Consider the following 23,602-nt stretch of genomic DNA (forward strand, 5'->3'; position numbering starts at 1 on the left):
GTTGATGTAATCTTACATAAATAATAATTCACTGTAAGTAGTAGAATATATAGTGAATTAATTATCATAATACAAAGGAAACATTTATAAGAAAACTTAATCAATGTTACATTTTCAAATTCATAATAACCTCTTGTTCTTTTACAAGGAAAAGTTGGGTTGTTGCTGACAGGTATACGGTCTTTTCGTGTATCCAAAGTACAATCCCCCCTTATTAAACACATGTTCTATAAGAAACAGGTAAACTTTCCTCAACAAAATTCAATGAGCGGGTACTAAGAAACGGGAACATTATAAGCTTTATTATGCAAGCCTTTCAATAGATATATGGGGCGATTTTTCCGAAAATTCACAAGAAAAACCTTGTTAATCTGATTTTAGCAAATAAGCATGTCGGACATTGTTCAATCTTTTCAAATTGATTTAAGCTGTGTTGTAGATATTTTTAGGATAAAAAATTCCAATTGAATCAAACCTGAGATCCCTTCTAATTAGTATGTATGAGTAGCGGACGATTATTGTATTAGAATGGTGCTTTTTTTAAGGGGGGATAATCATCCAATGACTTCTCTCGCCTTGGGCGAGGCGAAAGGGAGTGTCAGAATCCTGAGATCCCTTCGCAGTTGCACTTTTGTAATCACTCAAACAATGAGGTAGGATCAATAAGCGCTCTCTGCTTTATAATACTACGAACATCGTTGAATTAACCTGTCCCTGTGCACAGCCGTATCACAACAATAACAGAACTGATGTCCTTGGTACACAAGTACAAAAGCGGTCAGATACAATCGCCGGCAGTTTTGCTACAATACTCGAAATTAATTTGTTCTAACTTCACAGTTTAAAGTACAGATTATACCCTGCGGTAGTTTGCGGCCAGTTTGCAGTCACTGTTGCTATTGTCATGATCTTATCTTGGAGTTTAGACGAGATTGGTGTTTGTAATACTTGACCCATAATTATTACTAGTAGTAGTATAAGTGGTAGTGTAAGTGGTAGTGTAAGTGGTAAAGAAAATGTTTTTTTTTACAGCAATTACACCATGTCTTTGTATTCGTCAAACAAACGCTTTAATAATTTATACATAAAAATATTTTATTATGACACAAGGTGCAATTAAAAACACTTGTGAGGGCGGTCTCCTAGAAAATTCGCCTCGTGCGTAGGGTAGACAGACTACACTTTGATACGCCAATGTATTATTTATTTTTCTTCGTACCTATTAAGGTCCCCATTGCCTCTTTTGTAAGACTTATAAAAGGTCACGATGTTATAGTACAAGACAATTTGGTGAGACAATCGACGACAAAAATCATTGTCTGAGTAAACATAATGAAAAAAACACTAAAAATTTAATACTTAAACAAAATCATGAAGGATCAAAATATATTAATTACGTATTTTTATATGTTTATGTTCTTGTGATAATGATGCAAAATTCCACAGGCATACTAATGTAAGACACTTTTAATCTACGACGTTACATATGTACGATAAATCTTAGTAAGTTATGATCTGAATGTCCAGTTTTATGATGCAGGCAGCTACGTGCTGGCGAATCTGATCTTTATTATACTAACATTTGGCGTGGCCAGTTGGACGCCATATTTTCCACACGATGACATTGCCGGCCATCGTTAGTCTTGTAAACGTGTGACAGTTTCTTTCATTGGAAAACTAAGGATTTTACGTGAGGATGGAAACAGAATTGCTAGTCTTGTTTTTTATTTTGTAACAGTTTTCACAAGTCCGTACAAATGTCTTGAAAGAATATTTACATTAGGTTTCATAATACCTACGTGTATAATTGGTAATTATTGCACTAACATTTTTCCCTAGAATCCTAGATAAAACCATATACAAAACAAGCACTTTAACCTAATAAAGACATTATTTACGCTGCAGAACATAAATATTATACTTACCGACCACGATTACGCGTTGAATATTTTAGCATTTACAGAAGAGAAATGGCATTTAGATAAGTAATTTATTACACTTCCGAACTATTCATTACAAAGAGCTGAATGGCATATTCTTTACGTTTTAGTGATCAAACTTCAAAGCAATTTTCCGCACAATGAGCCTTTAAAAAATGTGAGGCCATTAGCCTTAATTGTCGCGGACGCCTATTTTTATAGTAAAAGCCTTATATTTTATAACGTCGTCTTCAAGTAATCGTCGTAAGACAGACGAATTTGTTAAAGAGACGTCTTTTGTCGCTCACATTCACAAAATAAAAACAATCTCTCAATGTACGAAGTTTAATTGTTTTTTCTCCATCCGGGATACGTTTCGCAATATTTTAACGCTAGCTTAGATATTTCTGAGTAAAAATAAACGCTATGAAACTTTTATTACGAAGAAAATCTCGGTAATCATGAGCTGTTTACCTAGCGCCTTCCGCTAAAACGTCTGAGCGATGAATAATTATGTGCGTACGACGCGTGCTGTCATTGGGAGTCGATATCGCTTACGCATTAAATCTACATTTATTACGCACCGTCTTACCTACTTGTACATATACTTTCCGAGGGAATTTCTCCGTAAGCATGCTCGTCATTGTTATTGCACGAGTTTGAACCGACGAGGTTGATTGATGACGCGCTCAAGGGCCCGTCGGGGCGCCATCGTCAATGGCGACATAAAAATCGCTGTAATCCTCACCCAATTGCTTGATTATGGCTGTTAATCTCTCACCAAGATGGCAGCTTAGGCTTCGACCCTGCCTTTTTATAGCTACAGTTTTATTTTGCCTACAAAACTGTAGACGTTTGAGACTACTTAACAAAATTGAAACGGTATAGTAAATTTTCGTAATAGATCTTTGTTTTCTACTTTTTAACTGTCCGTTTTTAATGACCCGGCACTCAGTGCGGAGCCTATTCTTAAGGCAAAAATTTTAGTTGTTGAATAATTTCTTTCATTTAAAGGCAGGATCTTGGGAGAATACCTTATCTTGCGAATGTTTTGCTGTTAGTATAATAAGATGACTTCAGATTTCAAACGAGGTCTTGGGATTTTGTCTGACTCAGAAAATGGGAATAAATGGTTTTATGAAACAAAGAGGCTTTCAGCGTTTAGAACCGTAGCATGGAATGGTTTTAAGGATGTTACGTATCTTTTAGATATTATGCAAAGAAGAACGGGGTATGGTGGAAAGCTGATATGGAAAAATAAAGTTGGATAAGGCGAAAATATCATAATTGAACTGACTATCGATATAGACCAATCGGACATTAACTTACACGACCCTCCATGACGATTATGGGAAAGCACACACATTATATGAACAACGTCTTACCCAGCAAAATAAAAGGGGCAATAATAGTAACTATGATATCCTAAAAGGGTAGGTCTCGTTTGCTTAGGGCAGCGAATATAGCATCGATCAAACTTAACGTTTAATCGCCTTACCGATATCCTTATACATTATGAGTTCCCGATTCGTCCCCTCGTCCTAAGGGGCATTTAGGTTAATATTCTACAAAGACGAGGAAGAATGAAGAACAGTGGACCATTTTCACGTAGTTCATCAGGGGTAGAACGGCTTGGGCTTAGATTGAATGGGTGAGAAATTCGTAACGACATAGAAAGTTTTGGATCCTAAGACGACAGCAAATGTATTTAGGCACACTGTAGGTATATTAATGAGTAATATTCTGTATAATAAGTATGTAAGGAAATGTTGATCAGAGAAGTCGAGAATAAGCACCTGTGCAAACCAGGGCGTACCACTATTTGTGTAATCCGGAGCTGCAGACTACTTAGCGGATTTACCGGGGATCCGGTTAGAAGGCAAAAATAGGAACCTTCTACCTACTTTTGCCTTCGAACCGGTTTTTAGTCCGTAAAAGTCTGACTCTCTCTCTCGCATCGCCCAAGGCGGGAGAAGTCATTGGATGATTTTCCCCCCTTATAAACCATTATTTATGTATAGAAATAACTACGAAATGAAACATAATCTTTCTGTCTCTTTATCAACATAGTAATATTTGCTAACACGCGCCCTATCTAAAGCATACAAAACCCTTTTAATTGCCTTATATTTTTTCTCGTGTGTTGTTTCTTTGATCGACCTTTCGTGTCCACTCGTGGGTTCGACGGGGTTAAGTGGACACTTGAACCGCTCACGGCTAGGCGGCTCTTTATTTACTCCCTACTTGTTAGGTATCGACACTTACAACGTACATGTTGCATGTTTATTTTGTTTTTGTTACGTGAACGGATATTTTGTACTCAGTAAATATTAGTTTATCATGTTTTTGTATTTTTACTTTTCTTTTTGTATGTTTTAAATATTTTTATTATACTCATTTTGGTCTAATATGCTAGATATGAATGGGGCTGTCGGTAGAGGGCGCCCTAGACGGACATATAGCGACCAGATTGGCGATACGTTAAAGAAGGGCCAAATTGAAAATACCCTTAACTGACGAGCATGCATGAAAAGACTGATGATTGTTGATGAAGTGAAAGAGGTATGTAAGATTCGTAGCAATTGGCGTTCCATTGTCTCTGACTACCTGCCTACCTGCCCCATGGGAGACAGGTGTGTGTTTATGTATGTACTCTAATTTCAGTGGTAGTACAGTCTAGCAAGAAAAGCAATTTTGTTAAAAAATGAAACTCATCATAAAATGTCAGTAGATACCTACAGTTTATATATGTATTAATGTCCCTTTACATTATTCCAGCTACTTTGCAGAAAACTAGGCCTGATATTATGTCAAATTGAACGATCACTTCTCATATCTATTCTATAGAAATCGTGTTGAAAGTCGGTAAATTGGATCACACAATGTTTTCCTTGTACATAGATATTACATTCGCATACATTATCCCATTATTTTCCCTTGAGCTTAACTGAAATCGAGTGAGTAGGTAAATTTCAAGCAAAATATTAAAATACTCAGTAGGCACGAATCCGATACGAGAATCTCGTAACGGAACCTCGCCAACAGGTAGATACGATGTTTTTCAAACAAGATAACGTAATTTATGTCCCAGGAAAGAAACTTCGCGCTCTCTGCCACCCAAGTGTTTATTCAGTCCAACACCCTTTATTCGAACGCAATAATGCTCCAAAATGATGTTTATAACAAAACATAAATAAAAGTTCACGAATTTTAATATCAATCAATTAGCATTCCCAAAAATCTTCATCTTACCTTACAAGTTTTGGAATAATTTAATATAAAGAAGCCAAGTTTATCTAACAGAAAAGTTATCAAGAAGTTAATCTTTGTGGCTATTATCTACCGGAGGAGTTTCTTACCTTTTTGTCCGACTTGCGGGAAAGGGAGGGTAATGATTACACCTTCCCGGCATTGTTTTGTTTGTTTCTGTACTTGTTACTTTGTAGATATTGTGGTAGCTGTGTTGGCCGCGTGGTTTATGGCCCAGATTTAGGTCCCGATTTGCAAACAGTGCGGTAGGCTCGGTTTTGGTGTATTGTCCCTGGCACTAAAATGAGCGATATTTGCTTTGGAGAATAAATTATTGTGGTGCTATCAGACCTGTAAATGATAAAGTGGTATAATTTATTTTAGGGGTCGTTTTCTGGATTCTTTGTTAAAGAAAACTGATTAAATAAAAAGCTTTAGAAGCAATACACTTATTTCGTCATCCCTGAATGGAGGATGTGTGCTCAATCTAAGCGTTCTCATTAGTCGCGCATAACAGAGGCGCGGGCGTTCCCTTGATTGATTGCCGTACACCCGAAGAGCCTCATACATTTTTACACAAATCCTGAGATAATGGATATCATTTGTATTTGTATCCGATTGCATTGTTACAGAAAAAACGTTGAGTGTTTTTGTCTTTAATGATATTTTTTTCTCGTAGAGATTTTGGTAAATTCTAGAAGTAGATTTTGTAACTTGTGTATGAATGTATGAATATCACTACATAGTATAAAACAATTTCAATTTTCTGTCATGTTGTATGTCCCTATGAACGCTTAAATCTTTAAAACTACGCAACGGATTTTGATGCGGTTTTTAATAGATAGAGTAACTCATGAGGTAGGTTTTTATGTATAATACAGGTATAATATATCACCATTGCACCCATGCAAAGCTGGGGCGGGTCGCTAGTTATGAAATAAATGGTGTGTTACAGAACTTGCAGATAACATGAAAATTAGTGCTTAAGTATAACTAAATTTAAAAAATGCAAGAAAATTCTTAATACGTATAGAATAATGTATTTTATGGTATAAACTCCACCAAAACTCTAAGAATCATTTGTCTTACATTACGTTGCTCAGCCCACTCTTTCGTGGAATGATAAATACAGTGATAGTTACATTAGAAAATGTATATTTAATGGGTTTTTTTGATAATTTCATTTAATTCACCTACTACTAGATGAGAAGGCGACTACTCCCTCACAAGGATGATTCAAAAAGCTAACAAGCTTACGTCGCAACAATATTTCTTACGGTCCTGCTGTGAATGCCGACGTCAGTGCGACCAGCGGGCGGTATACTCATTACAATCAACAAATTTCATTTATACCAACCATAACCTTATTTTTCGAGGGAAAGCCATACCTTCACGTATTTTTTTAACAGAACAAAATTGTTAGCTCCTCAAAGAAAATGTCCTCCTCTTGGTCAGCAATCGCATTGTGTGGCAGTACTCGTTTTTATGGAATAGGGGGTCACCTGGTGGTAAGCGAAGCGCTGCCAATGGATATCCGCAACAACAGAAGAGACTCAGATGCGTTTCTGGCCTTTAAAAAGGAATACGCTTTTTTCTAGGCGGTTTGAAGGTCGTATCGATTCGGAAATACAGCCAACGATAGTTACTACGATTACTCGAGGTAATGTTGTACATGCCTTAATAAAACAATAACAAAAACAAAAGTTACATAACATTTGTAGCTAAGGTTAAGCTTAAGGGGATGGGTAGCTTCGATCAATCTCCTGTTATCACGGACGAACATAATCTTGGATTAAATACTGCAAAGTAGGAAAGAGAAAACGATATACCGAATCCCGGTATGGAATGGACTTTGATCGATGATTGCATGAATATAAGATGTATATTTCTTTGCTTGGATCATTTTATGGATACTTAGATGTTAGCAGGGCTTGGTGAAATTTTTCTTCAAGTTTTTCCATATGTATTAATTATAAGTACTGTTTTAGCATTATTCCAATATCCGAAACTGCGGACTACCTAGCGGGTTTACCGAGACTCCGGCTCAAAAATCAGGAGCAATACCGGGATGGTTTTTAGTCAGTACGAGTCTGACACTTCCTCTCGCCACGCCCAAGGCGGGAGAAATCATTGGATGATTTTCTTCCCTTAAAAAAGCACCATTCCAATACAATCATCGTCCGCTATTCAACACAGACCTTTTTTTACCCCGAGGTGAGAAATCCTCTTAGAGCCCTCTCGCCTTTAGAGGATGAAAGGGACTGTCAGACTTTTACTAAATAAAACCCACCCCGGTGTCCCATCTCACACATAGGTGCGATTCTTCTCTTCCGCAGACTCAGGCCTGTCCCAAAGACTTCCAGATCCGTCAGTTGAAAGCAACCTGCATTAATTAGCATACTTAAAATAAATTAAATTGTTAGACAAACTTCTAGTGTCAGCATACTATTGTTTTCCATGAAATTCAAGGCATTCAAAAGTCAAGGCACAGTGTACAGTACAAAAAGTTGTAGATGCTCAAGTCCTAAGTTGGTAGGAGAATGAAGTGCTCTTGCTAAAACTTGTGCATTGTAAAAGTTTTTGATGTCAACGTGACGTTCTTGTAGTGAATGTACTGCAGTAAAAACTTCATAGATCACACATTCCCGGAGTGAGACTAAGAAATATTGCCGCACGTCTAAGAAACTAAGAAAAAAAAACACAAATAAGCCAGATGCCAATAACCAAAATTGATATTTGAACTTTAAAGCATCTAGACAAGGTTTAAATTCTATTAATACACTCAATAAATTATGCATTTAACAATGACTGGATAATGTTGAATGAATGTTGAACCATTTTAAACTGCGATCTCTAAAGTATTCATCCATAGGCCCGCATCGTACGCGCAAGCGGACTGGAAAGAACTGTTAAAGTTGTAATATTGATTATAAAAAAGCAACCTTGTGTCTGCTCCTAAAACAATCAAATTACCTACATAGTAACTTCATAGCCTACGGAGACGGACAGATATTTCTACTATAAACCTTTTAAGGCCACTTAAATTGTATTAGTGCTAATGTATGATGTCGTAACTTCTCTATTACAATACTATTAAGTACTCATTTCCTTTGCCAAGTTGATGAATAAATAAAAAGCTAATTAGTAAAAGTTTATATGTTTTTGATTAGTACATTTATTTTGTGTCTAGACCATTTCCAATAATGTTCTAGCTACATATGGTTTCACTCACTGCTTGGCTCCTATTTATCGTTTATTTTAACATACTACTATAATGCAATGTCACGCCTTTTATCCTCGAGGGGGTAGGCAGAGGTGCACGCAACGGTACGTAATACCGCTATACAATGTACAACCACTTTTCACCATTTGTGTTATAAGTCCCATGTAATAGGGGATGAGCTTATTGCCATACACTGGGCGGAATTCCAGACTTCGTGTCATTACTGAGAAATTTTCTAAAACCGAAAAGCCCAGTAATGCTTTGCCCGACCCGGAAATCGAACGAGACCCCTTGTGCACTACTTACAACCGCTCGACCAACGAAACAGTCATCAAAATTACGTAGCCTTCAAGTTTAATGAAATATCCCTTATAACTGTTATTGCAGGATACAGTAAAACAAATGCTTAATCCATAGGTAGAATATGTCGACAACCGAATAGTTTCCGTCAACGAATAATTAAATCAGAAAAGCCTATTGTACCAGTTTGAAACTACGTATAATGTTCCGCATTTGCGTAAGTTAGTGTTATGATATGACGGCGTAAAGCCCTTTGCAAATAACAAGCCTCATATCACCGCCCAAGCTTGGGTCCAAAGTACAATATATACCTACGTAAATCAAATATTATTATAATAATGTATTTATATATATAAGTGTTTTTATTTAGTAAATTAAGTACCTATGTATTACGTAAATCAGTACGACATGGTTGTCATGGAAGACAGAGGAAAAAGTATACTTTTTTATATGATAATATCTTTTTCCTTCTAACTTCATTAGAAGGACGTATGTTTGAGTGTATATATTTAGTTATGTGTGAAGGTTCTGTTAATAAATATTATCAACAACTTATAAGGTCTCTTCTCACACGGAAAAGTTTTGAGCATCAACCACCACGCTTTCTTAATGCGAATTGGTGAATTCAAACTTACCTATAATTAAAAATTCTAAGCCTAACTTTCACTACAATGTTTTCTTTTACCGTACACACACAGTTACATATGAGCAGCGAGCGTCTTTAACCTAAAGGCCACAACGACCGTTCTTATATAAATATATAAAAAAAAATTAAATAATGTTCTAATTATACCACTGAGACTATGGGAGGACCCTATAAAACAGTTTGTGTTAAACCACCCCACGAGAGCTGTAAAGCACCAGTCACTTAATAAAAGATCTCTCCCGGGAAGTGAAGCAAACGACTCAATAAGATAGACGATATCATCATCTTAGAGTAGAAAAAACCTCGTAAAATGTAGGAGGGGCCACATTAAATAAATTGCAGCCGCTTACCTCCCGCGGTGACATCTGCTCCAGGTCGGTAAACGTTAACTACGTTCCAAAGGTTTCCTCGTTTGAAAGTAAACATTCTAAATTGGTTTCAACCTTAGAGACACAAAAATGGTAAGATAAATATAATTACCCACACATTTTTTTCATCGTAATGAACATGAGAATTGTTAGTAATAATATGACATGGTATTTTTTGTAGATACTTTTTCTTTTTTCACGTGTACTACTAAAATGATGAATTTGTTTTAAGGAAAAATAATTAATTTTAATACTCAACTAAGTCGTTCAAAAGAAATCCTAGCAAAGGGAGCCTTAGGCAATAAAGCGAGAGTAACTTTTTTTCAGTGGAATCTTAAATTAGTTTTAATTTCTAAATTTTCCTTTAAAGCATGGATTATGTTTAAGTAATATAAACTGGGGCATTTAAAAGCTTTTGTCATAATGATGCCGAGATTACTCAAAGTAATTGCGTTGCTATGAGATTGATAAGAATTAACATTTCTTAGCCTCAGAACGTGCTCAAAACATTGATGATCCCGCGCTGAGGTTTTGCTAGTGTAGAACAAAGGTAGGCTACCGCGGCAGATTTTCTTTAATTATTTTTCTTAAAAATATATTATAGTCTATTCTAGTAATTTCTCTGACAATTGTTGGCTTTATATTTTATTTTACAAGAGTACGTATAATTTGAAAAAGGTCACATTGGTATTTACCGTTGATAGGTTTCGTACGCACAGCCTCATGCATTTATAAGCGGGCGTCTTAAACCTCTGGGCCACCACGACACACCAATACACACTACAAACTTACTTTTTTTTACTATTCCATTTTAACAAAAAAATAACGCAAGATTTCTTTGAATAACAATGAGGAAAGCATTAAAATCACAACATGGCTCGGAAAACCAAAATGGGACATCATTGGCAACGTGAACCAAGCGAGTTTCATAACTTTTATAACTTGTGTCTGTTGAGACGACGTCAAATGTCTACAGGGACACCGCGCCCAGCGTAATTATGTTAAATGGAACCGTTTATTGCCGACATTACTACTACAAACTTTGTATTCGTGTTTTATTCCGGATCATTATGGAATCACGTATTCTAACCATCGTTTATATCACCGTCATTAGCGCTGCATTTATTCCTTCCTATTTCCTTGGCTGGGGTTTGGTGACAACTGTTACAAGTTTAATGAAAATTGTTATTGTATTTTAGCAATGTTTCCGTAGTTTTGTCTTTTAACTCATTAACCGCCTGTTTCGTATATAATTATGTGACACACATTCCCTACCGCTCATGTCGTATTTCTGCGACAGAGAACATGCATGATTTTTTCATTCTATTCACATGAGTGCTCCTCCTTAAAGTGTAAATATAATTTTGACGATTTGCCGCGTGGTAGGGGCATGATACAGTTACCGTGCCGATAGAGCGCTAAATATCAGTATATTTAACTGGTCGCTTAAAGGGTTAATCTAATACGGTTTATGCCCGTCAGGCGTTGATTCGTTATGCGTAACCCAGTTGCTACATATACGTATAAAGCAGCTATAACAAGAATGGTATTTATAACTATCGTGAGATATACTAAATTCATTCTAAATGACGGTTTACTCACATCAAATGATAATAGTTTATTTTGAAGTCATAACGGGACTCTTATTCTTGAGCAGCGTACGCAGACGCGACGACATGGCGCGATGTTGCGCAACCTATTTTACTGCTACGCTACGCATTTGCTACGAAATCGACTGTCGAAAAATATTTTACATTGTTTATGAATGTGCATTTTGTTACCTACCCCTCTGCAGACTTAAAGGCCTGAAGTTATGATATGTAAAATTAATATATTATTCCAAATTAATTATTAATATTTAGCTTTAGATCTCCCAATTACGATAAGGAACGAGACAATATATGTCATGTATAGACAACATAAGGTATCAATTTACACGGCGGCGTCGATTCAGCTTTGTTCCGATACATATTGTTATGTGGACAATTAGTTTAGGTACCTATTGCTTTTGTGGTACTAATGACAGTCTAGACAAATGACCTGTCTAATGTTGACAGTATAAGACTGTTATTGATAAAGGATTTTATGTAAGTGAAGTAAGGTAAAGTAAGGAAGGTGACATTATTTTGTATGGTAAGGGGCTTTGATTGAGTTGTCTTGTTTAAATATTTTTTAGTGTCCGTTGTATGATAAGTAGAATATCTCTATTTACCGGACAGACAGTATACTATATTTTTTTAACATTTAGCTTATAGTTTCTACTATCTATGTAACTTAAATTATAACCTATGTTTTTTACTAACATTTAAACCAGGTTTTTCTTTTGTGTCGTGGGTGCCTTGATAAACATATAATTTTACCTGCACATTACACTCAGACAGAGACACGGAAAAATTACATAAAAATATTCCGTGACACCGAAATCAAGCTCCCATAACACGTTGCTTAGCAGTCAATTACCCAATCAATGCGTCAACCGTGCAATTATGGGGAGTAGCCATAAATACTATAGTACACTACTTAAAATTTCATGTTAACCATAACCACTTAATTAAAAATAAATTAACATTAAACATCAACAAGGAACTTGCTTCAAAGCAACGTAAACAACGGACACAAAATTGAAGATTTTTCATTATATTTCACTTAAAAATACATAATTTATTTAGTAGATATAAGACGCAAAGCTTTTAAAATAAAAATTATGACCTTATTAAGTTTAATTATGCCTCCAGCGGCTCACATTTCGTCTTTATTTACTGCTCTATTGCTCATTAATTGAGGTTAAAGGGTGATTCTACAGCAACTAAATGAAATTTAATTTTAAGCCGCTCACCGAAATAGGTTATCTAAGGTTTATTAATCACATACATATTTCAACGGAAATAAGGGTGAAATTGTAATGTAGTTTAAGGTACACAAACACGATACTGCATTGTTATAACTGGTTTTACTTACTTAACTAATTTTAGTTTGTGAATGCATGTCTTTTTGGTTATAATGGTGTGGATAGTGTAGACATTAAAATAATGTGTCGCAAAATTCCTCCTTCCCATCTGTTTTTCTTCTTAAATGTGCTACACATTTGCACAGATACAGTTAAATAAATCTTTTATCACCAACAATCAAATAATAAAACATTTTCTGCTTAAATATGGTCCAAAATCCAACAAAATTCTCAGTTACATCACCGAGGAAACTAGAAAAATGAATTAACCGAAAATCATAACAGTAAAACGTTGTAATAGTGAGAAATAGGTTCAATCCAAAATGTAACACGATTTTAGCCAGTGGGGCGATATAATTGAATTTTATTAGAGTTGTCTTTAACATTATTAGACTGTGGGTATAGGGTTAGTCCACGAATGAATTGAGCTGATGTTGCTACAGAAAACTCTTTGGAAACGACCATTGAATATCAATATCCACCTGTGACAATGTAATGGAATTTCTGTTTTGGGTAAACAGTTACAAAGGGGACTGGGGATGGATACTGCAGTGCCCTTAGTATGAGTTTGTTTTGCATTTAAAGTAATCGAAACGAGAGCGCGTGCGGCGGTCTGATTGGCCGGCTCGAATAAACCAACCAATCAGAGCACCAACCAGTCGATTACTTTAAATGTAAAGCAAACTTACACTAAGGGTTCAGATATCGGTGTATTTTTTCAGGATCGTTATTTATATAATTGTTGAATATTTAGTTGTAAGGCTAGACTTTCTCGGGATAGTTCTATGTTGTATAATTATGGAGTCTCACTGAACTGAATTTAAAATTGTGTCTAGTTAAAGTACCCCATATTTTGTAGCGTAAACTATCTACAGTAATGAAATATATCGTTTATTGTGGAAATTCAGCAGAATGTAAACGAAGTAAACCTTAGTTTTTTATTTATTAAATGAAGAACGCTTATAAAAATAAGTAAAATTACGTAATATTTATTTTGGACACACGATTCTCAAGTCAGTATCAGGTGCTTTCTTATAAAATGACTGGCAATGAATATAGCGGAAAATTTTGGGTACAATAAGATGTTTAGGGAAAAAGGAAAGAAAATAGTCGATAGTGATACCTGCACGCCAGTGTTCAGAGAGGTTCAATGAGAGAAAAATATTATGTATATTACACTTATAGGTCTTTTACATAAGTGTCTGAATAAGAAAAGTGTCATAGAAGTTATTCCGGAACTGCGGACTACCTAGCGGTTAACCGGGGCTCCGGTTTGAAAATCAGGAGTAGGAACGGGGTAGTTTTTAGTCAGTAAAGGTCTGACACTCCCTCTTGCCCTGCCCAATGTGGCAGATATCATGGGATGATATTCTCCCTTCGAAAAAAAGAAGTTATATTATACACATTTTGTGCAGGGGTATATCAGAATTTATCAAGGTTCTGAAATGTATTTACCGAGGAAACTACCTAATTATCTTTTTTTACCTTACTAAATACATATATACTTAGGTAATTAGCGACTATGTTGGTTATTGTCACAGTCAGCGCTACAACAAAACACGGGGTCTTTAAAACTCAGTGAGGGAAAAAGTATTAAAATTATCGATTTCAATTTATTCTGTAATGTACCAATTTTTAAATTTAATTATTATGAATTTCAGTGAAGCGCAAGGAAGGAATGTGGGCAGGCGGTGCGCAGTGCGTGCATGCTTCGCTGCCCCGCGGCGCACGCGCTCAGCCTGCGCCCACGCTCAGCGGCGCCATCGCCAGCCGCCGCCCGCCCAGGTAACTACAACACAAGAAAAAAATATTAACCAGTAATACCTACATTTTTTTGATAAACTTTTTTTTGTGAAACAAGCCGGTAATCGAGCAGACGTATTACCTGATCGCAAGCAATCGCCGCCGCCCATGGACACTTGAAACACCAGAGGCGTTACAAGTGCGTTGCCGGCTTTTTGAGAGTTAGGATTTTAAGGGTTGTTGTTCGGGAATCGGGGATGGGGAAGATTGGGAAGGGGGGAATTGGGCCTCCGGTAACCTCACTCACACAACGAAACTAATTCATTTCTACAAATGGTATACTGATGACTGTATTAAAGTTATTAGCTACACTGTACACTATGGATACATTTGAGTGAATTGATTTGATTTGACTCTTATAATTATATCTCGATGTCACCCTGCGATTAAGTTCCAAACTAAAGTCTCATCTCATCGTAGCAAGATCTTTCCAAAACTTTATCTTGCTTTAGAATTGAAATAAAACCTTTCTTTTGATTCTAGAGTAATTAGGTTATACTTGTTACACTGGCTCGTTCGTCTTTTGCATGACCCGGGGCTAGAATCTGTCCCGTTCTTCCAACTTTGAAAACTAACTTTGAGAATTGTTAATAGAAATCTGCATATTGAAAGTGCTAAGTGAAGAAAACTCCTGAGGGATCTACAGTATGAAAAAAGAATAGAGAAATTGTGAATTATGAACATTATGCAGATACCGTTACATAATAGCTACTTTAACTTCTTAAGGTGTGTTGGTGGATAGAAGCAAATACTACAAATACTTTAGTTTAAGTGTAGGAGAGCCATGCATCGACACGAATTTGCCGTGTCACAAGAAAACCGACGTGAAACAACGCTTGCTTTGCGTTTCCTTGTGTGAGTGAGGTTGTTGAAAGCCCTCCGCTTCCTTATCTTCCCGATTCCCTAACAACCCTTAAATTCTTAACCCCCAAAAAGCCGTCAATGCAGTTGTAATACGGTACCTCTAGTGTTTCGGGTGTTCATAGATAGTGGCAATTGCTGGCTAATCGGGTTATACCATAAAAAAGTCCAAAATATATGACTGGTAAAAATGGGTATTTATTGTATACCTGGCTGTCCGTTTAAGGTTTTAAAAACAAAACGTTATACTTTACCTTAGCTATGTGGTAATTGGGTACAAATTGTACTCAATCATAAAGATAATAATTTCAATAATACAAAAAAAAGCCAAATTAAAAGCAGCAATCCTAAATACCTGTAGAATAGTCAGAAAGTTCATGCAAATAGAAGACAATGAGATTAATCACCAAACGACACCCACAAACAACTAACCCTACTCACCACACCTGTATTTACTTGGCCTCGGCCCGTAAATATGGATGAAACTAGCTTCACAGCTAAGAAAAGAGATACTTTTTCAAAAAATCAATAATACGAGAACAACCGATATTTTGGTTGACAAATAAATTATACAGAATGTGTTTTCTCACTGCATAATTTTGGGCAAGAGATATAAACTCGATTATTTTGTTACATATTCTATATTATAATCACGAATGGACAATAGCAAGTTCAATTTTCACGTGGAAAATACAGCATTAGTTTATTTTGTAAACCATGTTAATTACAATATTGACCCGTATATTATAACACTTTAAAGGTTAAATTCGAAAAGCTAGTAGATAAAGTGTTGGCAAATATTTATAGCGTGGGCAAGCCTTATGCTAGGTGTACCGACACTCGTCAGAATCATAGGACAATGCAAGTGGCGGATTGTCGTTCGACATGATGAACTAAAGGCCTTTGTTCAGCAGTAGATGCCATGACCATAAAGCGAGTTATTGAGCCTTCCCATAGATTTCTACCTCCATTGTGTTTACTAATAGCCTCTCAACTACAACTCAAGTATAATAGATTTTATCGATCTTAAATGATAAATAAATATATCGGTGTATAATTAAGGGTCACCGGCTACAGCTACTGGATAGCGACAGCCACGTTTTTTCATATATTTTCTATAGATATTTTGTGTAGACGGTAGCGGCCACTCGCTACAGAAGTGTCCGCGACTCGCCACTTGTGGTCGCTATGGGACACATGAGACGTCCGTATGTTTTATTATAGGATCAGTTTACATTTAAAGTGTGTGGATGAAATAGAGCGAGCAAACTTTTCCGTATCAGAGTTGTAAGACTGCAGCAGAGATAAACCGTGGCGGCTTCAGAACACGGGTGGCTCTCGCTCGCTTCTGACACTGTTAAAAAAGTAGCAAAGGTGCGCAACAGTCACCGGTGGCCCGTTTGCGCCAAACCTAAGTGTATTTAGAAAAAATACATACAAATATTTTCTCCTAGTTCTTTATTTGACGACCTCCCTATTAAATTTATGCTTTTACTATTAAAATTTGGTACTGTTACTGTTACAAAGGTTACTAAATTATAGCTCACGCTTTCGGGTTAAAACCTTAATATTATGTTATCTTGACTGTTCAAATTTAAACCATAATTATGTTTCGGTACTTTTCAGACCGTCTCCTCCTTCACCGACATTGGTGGCTCAAATCGACTCCTCAGTAGCGTGTCTCTGGTTGCTCACGCCGCTGTCAGCTGGCACCGCAGTGGTAGCAGTTTTGGTAGCAGTATCGACGAACAACTGGCTTCATACACAGGAGAATATGCTCAACCCTTCGTACAACGGCACGGGCAGACATGACCTAGTTGCCAAGCAAACCGTGTCCGGATTATGGAGGATATGCCACACAGATCGTAAGTTCCTTTTGTTTTTTTGTTCATATTTGTGTATATATTTGGATGTGATCCCATTTAAGGAAAACGAACGGTCTTTGTTGCGTAATTATTTCAAGCATAACGTGTGTATAATGGCTACTATGCTTTGTTACTATTATAGTTTGTTTTTCTACTAAAATAGGTAGCAATATATAGAGATGTATATATCAATGTCAAGTATTTGAGATAGAAATACATAAATAATACAAAAATAACAAAGTTAATGTAAATAAAAAAAGGTAATTTAAAAAACTAAAAAACCCGACTGCGTTTCTTTATTTATAACATGAAAATGAAAAAACCCTAAAACAAGAATACAAGTAAAATTTAAGCAGTCGGGACCCATTCTAAATATTATGAATTATGGCTTACTGGAATGGGTCCCGACAGCTTAAATTTTACTTGTATTCTTGTTTTAGGGTTTTTTCATTTTCATGTTATAAATAAAGAAACGCAGTCGGGTTTTTTAGTTTTTTAAATTACCTTTTTTTATTTTATTTTCTTTTAGTTTTATTATTAATTATATTTTGATATATCTAGTGTCACTCTCACAGTAAATACGAATCAAACGACCCCTATCAAGCTGAAATCCATCGAGTCGTTCATGGAGAGTGGGCAATATTTGAATTTGGCGCCAAAAATCCGCCATTTTGATTTTTTTATTATTTTTATATATCCAGTGTCACTCTCACAGTAAATACGAATCTAACGACACCTCTCAAGCCAAAATCCATCTAGTCATTTAGGCTAGAGAGTGAGCAATATTCGAATTTGGCGCCAAAAAGCCGCCATTTTGTTTTTTTTAACATTTTGATATATCCAGTGTCACTCTCACAGTAAATACGAATCTAACGACACCTCTCAAGTCAAATTCCATCAAGCCGTTTAGGCTGCAGAGCGTGCCAAACAATTATACATACATACATAATATTATGTAATAAATGATATTTTTTACCCTCCTTCTGGCGCAGTCGGGTAAAAAATATCATTTATTACATAAACGTCTTCTTATAACGACGACGATAAAATTCGCAATTTTCTTTCATAGCAGCGGTTTTCCGGCATTTTCGCATTCAAAATCAGGTACTAAGCCTTGGGGATAAAAAGGTATCGGCTTGGAATATAGAACGAGGTACTGTTTAGTACAATAGGGCACGAAACTTCCGCGTGTGTCGTGGATCTACAATGCGTTCTGGTTCCGCAGTGGCACGCGGGAAATGCATTGTCCTACCGTCCGAGTCGGCCCACTTTCGTTCCATTACAAAGTCCGTTGATGCGTCCGTAGCTGTGGGACACCATTTGTTACTAGTCCATTTCCCTGATTTTAATTTAATAACACGTTTGTGTTGTTCTTATTGCTGGTTTTAGTTATGCATTGTAGAGTGAATGGATGTTTTGGGATACAATAAAATAATGTATATTGGACAAATACTGTGTTGACCCAAAATCAACCAAAACTTCATAAGACGAAAGACTTTGTATACTTTCTTTTGGTGAAACAATTTTAATTGGTTTCTGTTGTATTTCTAGTAATTTAATCATTTCAATACATAGTAGAGACAATGAAATCATTCTTCTTTATTGTAAGTCTTGGTATATTAATTTTGTATTCTTAACCCATTTCAGCGGGCAGTACCGTGTTTCGGTGTTTAGACATCCCATATTTTCCACTATCACAATGGCAGCCCGACCCGAGCGATTCAACAAACGCAATACCATGTAAGTTACGTTTTGTAATGTGAAACATATTTCATATTTTATAGTGTAAAAATGTGGTTCTACATTAAGGGTTTTTCGTCTCGTAGATGTTTACAAACTTAAATCTTAAGCATGATCTGTAGCAAATAGCGACCAATTTTCTTGAACTTTGAATACGTGTAAAATGTACACATTGCAAAAGCATAGCTACAGATTGAAAAAAGAGTTTCACTCCTTAGTAACACCTGTATATATAGTACGAGTTTGCTTTACGTTTAAAGTAATTGAAAGGAGAGCGCTTTTGGCGCTCTGATTGGCCGGCTTAAATAAACCAACCAATCAGAGCAGTAAAAACAATGGAACGCCAAATGGCATGATTCCGGCAAACCTCTTTTGCTTCTACGTTCATCAATCATATCTTCATTCATGTTCGTCGATTGACACACTTTTCTTCATTATCACGGTAATAAACCTAAAAATATTTATTTAATCATAATTTTCTAATCAACGAAAAGTACTGGACTGCACGGTTGGCGCGGTGACTGGGCAACCGGCTGCCGCGTAACGTGTTCGATATCCGCACGGAATAACTCTTTGTGTGATCCATCCACAAATTGTTGTTTCGGGTCTAGGTGTCATGTGAATCCTAACACAGAAGAATATCCTAGTGTGGGGCAACGTTTATTGTTAAGAGACAAAAAAGAAATAATTTCAAAATACATTCTAATATCAGTATTGAAAATATTTTCGTACTTTACAGATGTGGTGACGCGGTCCGCAGCCCCGCTCCTCCTCGCCGTGTTCACTCAAGCTGTGGGGGCTCTGTGTTGCGTCTTGGGCCACTGCGTCAAAGGGCGACGATTATGCACGTTCATTGCCGGAGTCCTTTTCATAATTTCTGGTGAGATCTTTAACTATTGTACCTGGCATGTAGCATGATAAGACTTTGTCGTGGTGGGAGCAAGTTCGCGCTATGCGTATTGTTTAATCTCACTAAAAATCACGGTTTACTCACGTAAATATCTGGAGAAAAAGCTGGAATAGTTTCGAGTTACAGAGAGTCTTTTCATCATGAGCAGTATGCCGTGTCTGCGTTAATTTAGTATGTCTCATAGTAGTTATTATATACAAAAAAGTGTATTATCTCATTTTTTCCCCTCAATAGCTTTTATCTTAATTTTAAATCTTATTCTTACTTTAACTTTCTTCCAAGTAGTGGGCAGTGCCTTAAAATTGTAGATAAACCTAATCATACCTACTATAATTTTTTACATATTTCAATATTTTTCATTTCAGGTCTTATAATGCTGACCGGAATCGTCATGTACATATCTGTATTTAAATCACAAGTGGGCCACAAGTTGCGCTACATGACATATTTTGATACACCAAGAATGTCATATAGTTACGGCTATTCGTTTGGACTATACATAAGCGGCTTTGTGGCAGCAGAGCTAGCTGGCACATCAGCTATCTTCTTGTTCCTACAGTGGTACCAGAAGGATTGGATAACAGAGCTTACTGAGAAAGCCAAAGCTGACTGTAGAGCGTGGGATCGCGAATACGCCTTCACAGAGTTTAGAGAGCGAGACTCCACGCTATTAGAAAGGCGAATGATGAAAAGGGATACGTATCCCCCTTCAGGCTCATCAGCTGCAACGCCCCGAGAGAGACGACGCTTCGTGTTCGACGGGGATGAAATGCCGCACTGTTCTATACACAATAAAAATAGGAGAATAAATTTAAGTTCAGCATCACTGAAAGATTTGTCGTCGTCAACGCTGTACGGGTTCCCGGCGGCGCCGCGGCCGACAGCCTGTGACAACTACTTTGAGGAATTCAAGGAGGTGCCTCAAAGTGCGAATACCTTAAGCGGGTTGAGGAGTGCATCAATATTTCAGTCACAGGCGTCGGTGGCGAGCGGCCGCTTCTTGGACACTTCGGCCGTGGAGCCTCCGCCTTCGCGAGAGGAGGAGATGGTGACGTTCGGTGCTGGCGCGAGAGGTGGCGAGGAACAACCGCCGCCCCGTCACGACCGCGCTGTAGGCACCGACCCCTACCGTAGAACCACACCCGTCTGATCCAAGAACTTGGGTTTTCCACCCTGAATATAAAGCATATCGAGAAGTGATAAGTGACGATTTTAATCACGTGCTATGTACTAAATAGTTAGAGTTCGTACTTAGCCGGATACAGTTAAGAAGTGTCTTTCGAATTTATGAACGTATATAGGTGCATACGTGAATTGTGTTATGAAATTTTTAATTGTTATAATTCCTTAAAAATAAACACTGCCATTTGTCTATTTTTTATTTGTTTATTAGATTAATGATAACGCAATTTGCCATACCCCTTGAACACGAAAGATTAGAAGGTAATTATTTGTGCCTAATCTTTAGACGCAATCTTTTACAAAAGTGTTTCGACACCACAGATGGCTTCGTGGCATATCTCAAACTTGTAAATAAAATTAATAAGGGCAGGATTCCACGCAATATTTCTATTCACAGTTTATTACTGATGTCTAAATAAAGATGTTTAAACTCTCCAGCAAAAGCAAAAATTCTATTTAAAATATTTATATTATTTTTCAAAAATCAATATCTACCTATATGTGTAAAACTATAAAAGTGTAAATTCTGTACCCTGAAAATATAAAAAATATACTAAGGGCTAGTTACTAGGTAGACACCGAATTCATAGCACATCTTACTCGCACAGCTACATAGCTTAGCATCAGTGGAAACGGTCACATAGTTTCACAGCTTAGCTATTACAGCTTCGTAGCATAGCTAGGGCAAGTGACCCGGTTGTGGCCATCGACCCCTTTGTGGCCATTTGGGCCTTCAAATATTTATAATTAAGGCATGGACAAATAAATTACTCTGTGATGTACAGTATTTAAAATATTGAATATTGGAGACACTGATACCGTTGGCAGCTTCGATGTGTCAAACTTCACTTCGATGCAACAAGTCATTATTTTTAGTTGAGGGTGAAATTGTTAAGATCTTAACAAAAAGGCTAAGGCGAGCGGGTGAGGATTTGGTTTTTATTTTTTAAATCTTTGCTTATTGTTTGGATGTTTATGTTAATACTACATGAAGAATATATTGTCTAAGTGGAACTAAAGTTATTTTGTCGCCATATGTTTCTGAAGTGAGGTTATTAGAAGGTGGCCACTAATGGAGACAAAATTATGAATTTCTCCATCTTTGGCCACATGTCTGGCCAAAACTTTTGTACATAGACGCCCCACTTCTAGTCATTTATCGTAATTTATTTATTATTTTTCCTTGGCTTTACATATCAACAAATACATATTTTTCATTTTCAGAGATGCAATAAATTGCCTTCACACAAAGGGGAGGTCAGTTTACTTAGCAACTTTTACCAACGTCATATAAATGTTTGATCTCTTTATTTGTAAGTTAAATTCAAGTGAAGTGATAATATTTCATATTTTCCAAACTAAATGAAAACCATTGTTTCTAAAATGTCAAATTTAATTAATAAATGATTACTTTTATTGTATTTTTGATGGCCAGAACTGGCACACGACCGTGGCCAGAAATGGCACGAATCTGGCCAAAAATGGCACAAACTCCCTTTTTTTTCTTTTTTATACAGTTATTTTTCTATTGGACGTTCTTTAAAAAAAGGATTTTCTTAGGCAACTTTAATACATGTTAAATTACTTTTTACAAGACATATGTTCGTGATAGCAAAAATATAGTTAAGAAAGCCTCAAAGTCGACAAAATTCTTAAAGTAACCACAACCGGGTCACTTACGATACATAGCACATCTCTGGTGAAAAAGCACCATTAACATCAGTAAACATAATTGACAACATTTCATATTTTTAACATGCATGTATTATTATGTTATATAAAAGTAAATCGAAAAAAAGGGCACCCATATGTTTTCATTTTTCGAAATTATGTACTTTTCATTCATAATTTCGAGTTTGAAATTCAGTGTATTCTAAAAAGACGTAAGTGCCAAATTATTTTTTTTTTTTGAGGGTGGAAAATCATCTCCAATGACTTCTCCCGCCTTGGGCGAGGCGAGAGGGAGTGTCAGACTCTTACTGACTAAAAACCACCCCGTTCCTACTCCTGCCCGTCGAGCCGGAGCCCCGGTAAACCCGCTAGGTAGTCCGCAGCTCCGGATTAGGCATCAGCCCTACTGGGCCCCATCTGTGGTGGTCTGATGGCTCTTTGAGGCGCGCGCAGAACGCGACGCGCCGCACGCACGGGTACCTTTGCCTCACTTAGATCCGTAAAAAACCTAGTAGATGTCAAATGTACTGTCATTGACAGCTTGTCCAGTGTTGCCAACTTAGTGGAATTTCCACTAGATCTGGTGGTTTAGATATGTGATTCAGCGGGAAAATATTGGTTTTAGTGGCTAGTGGATATTTAGTGGACTAGATTGTTTCAATTAGTGGTAAGTTACAAATTAACCACTAACACTACTCGTAAAATGCTGTATGATTTCTAGTTAAAAATACTTAATTGATACACTTGTTGGCAAGATAATATTGCCTACTCAGAAGGTAAATATTTTTACGCACAATATTGAAGATTTTATAGGTATGAAATGCAATTTGGGGTACCAATTTGAAATTCACTTAACATCTATGAAACAGAAAGTACCACTGCCTGATCAGGAAGAAGGACTGCGCCATAGTTTGTTCG

At 36.6% G+C, this 23,602-nt stretch overlaps 1 protein-coding gene across 4 annotated transcripts in view; it reads left to right on the plus strand.

Moving 5' to 3' along the window:
- LOC118264168 (voltage-dependent calcium channel gamma-4 subunit) overlaps positions 1 to 21,205 on the plus strand; it is a 98,283-nt gene extending 77,078 nt beyond the window's left edge. For all 4 annotated transcript variants that reach the window (XM_050704994.1, XM_050704996.1, XM_050704995.1 and 1 more), the window contains 5 exons: positions 14,314 to 14,437; positions 16,943 to 17,181; positions 18,829 to 18,921; positions 19,661 to 19,801; positions 20,197 to 21,205. In XM_050704994.1, the coding sequence (XP_050560951.1) occupies positions 14,314 to 14,437; positions 16,943 to 17,181; positions 18,829 to 18,921; positions 19,661 to 19,801; positions 20,197 to 20,981 (1,382 nt within the window). In that variant the 3' untranslated portion in view covers positions 20,982 to 21,205. The remainder of the gene's footprint in view (positions 1 to 14,313; positions 14,438 to 16,942; positions 17,182 to 18,828; positions 18,922 to 19,660; positions 19,802 to 20,196) is intronic.
- The last annotated feature ends 2,397 nt before the right edge of the window (positions 21,206 to 23,602 follow it).

The sequence above is a fragment of the Spodoptera frugiperda genome, chromosome 26, assembly GCF_023101765.2.
Source record: "Spodoptera frugiperda isolate SF20-4 chromosome 26, AGI-APGP_CSIRO_Sfru_2.0, whole genome shotgun sequence".
Taxonomy (NCBI): Eukaryota; Metazoa; Arthropoda; class Insecta; order Lepidoptera; family Noctuidae; genus Spodoptera; species Spodoptera frugiperda.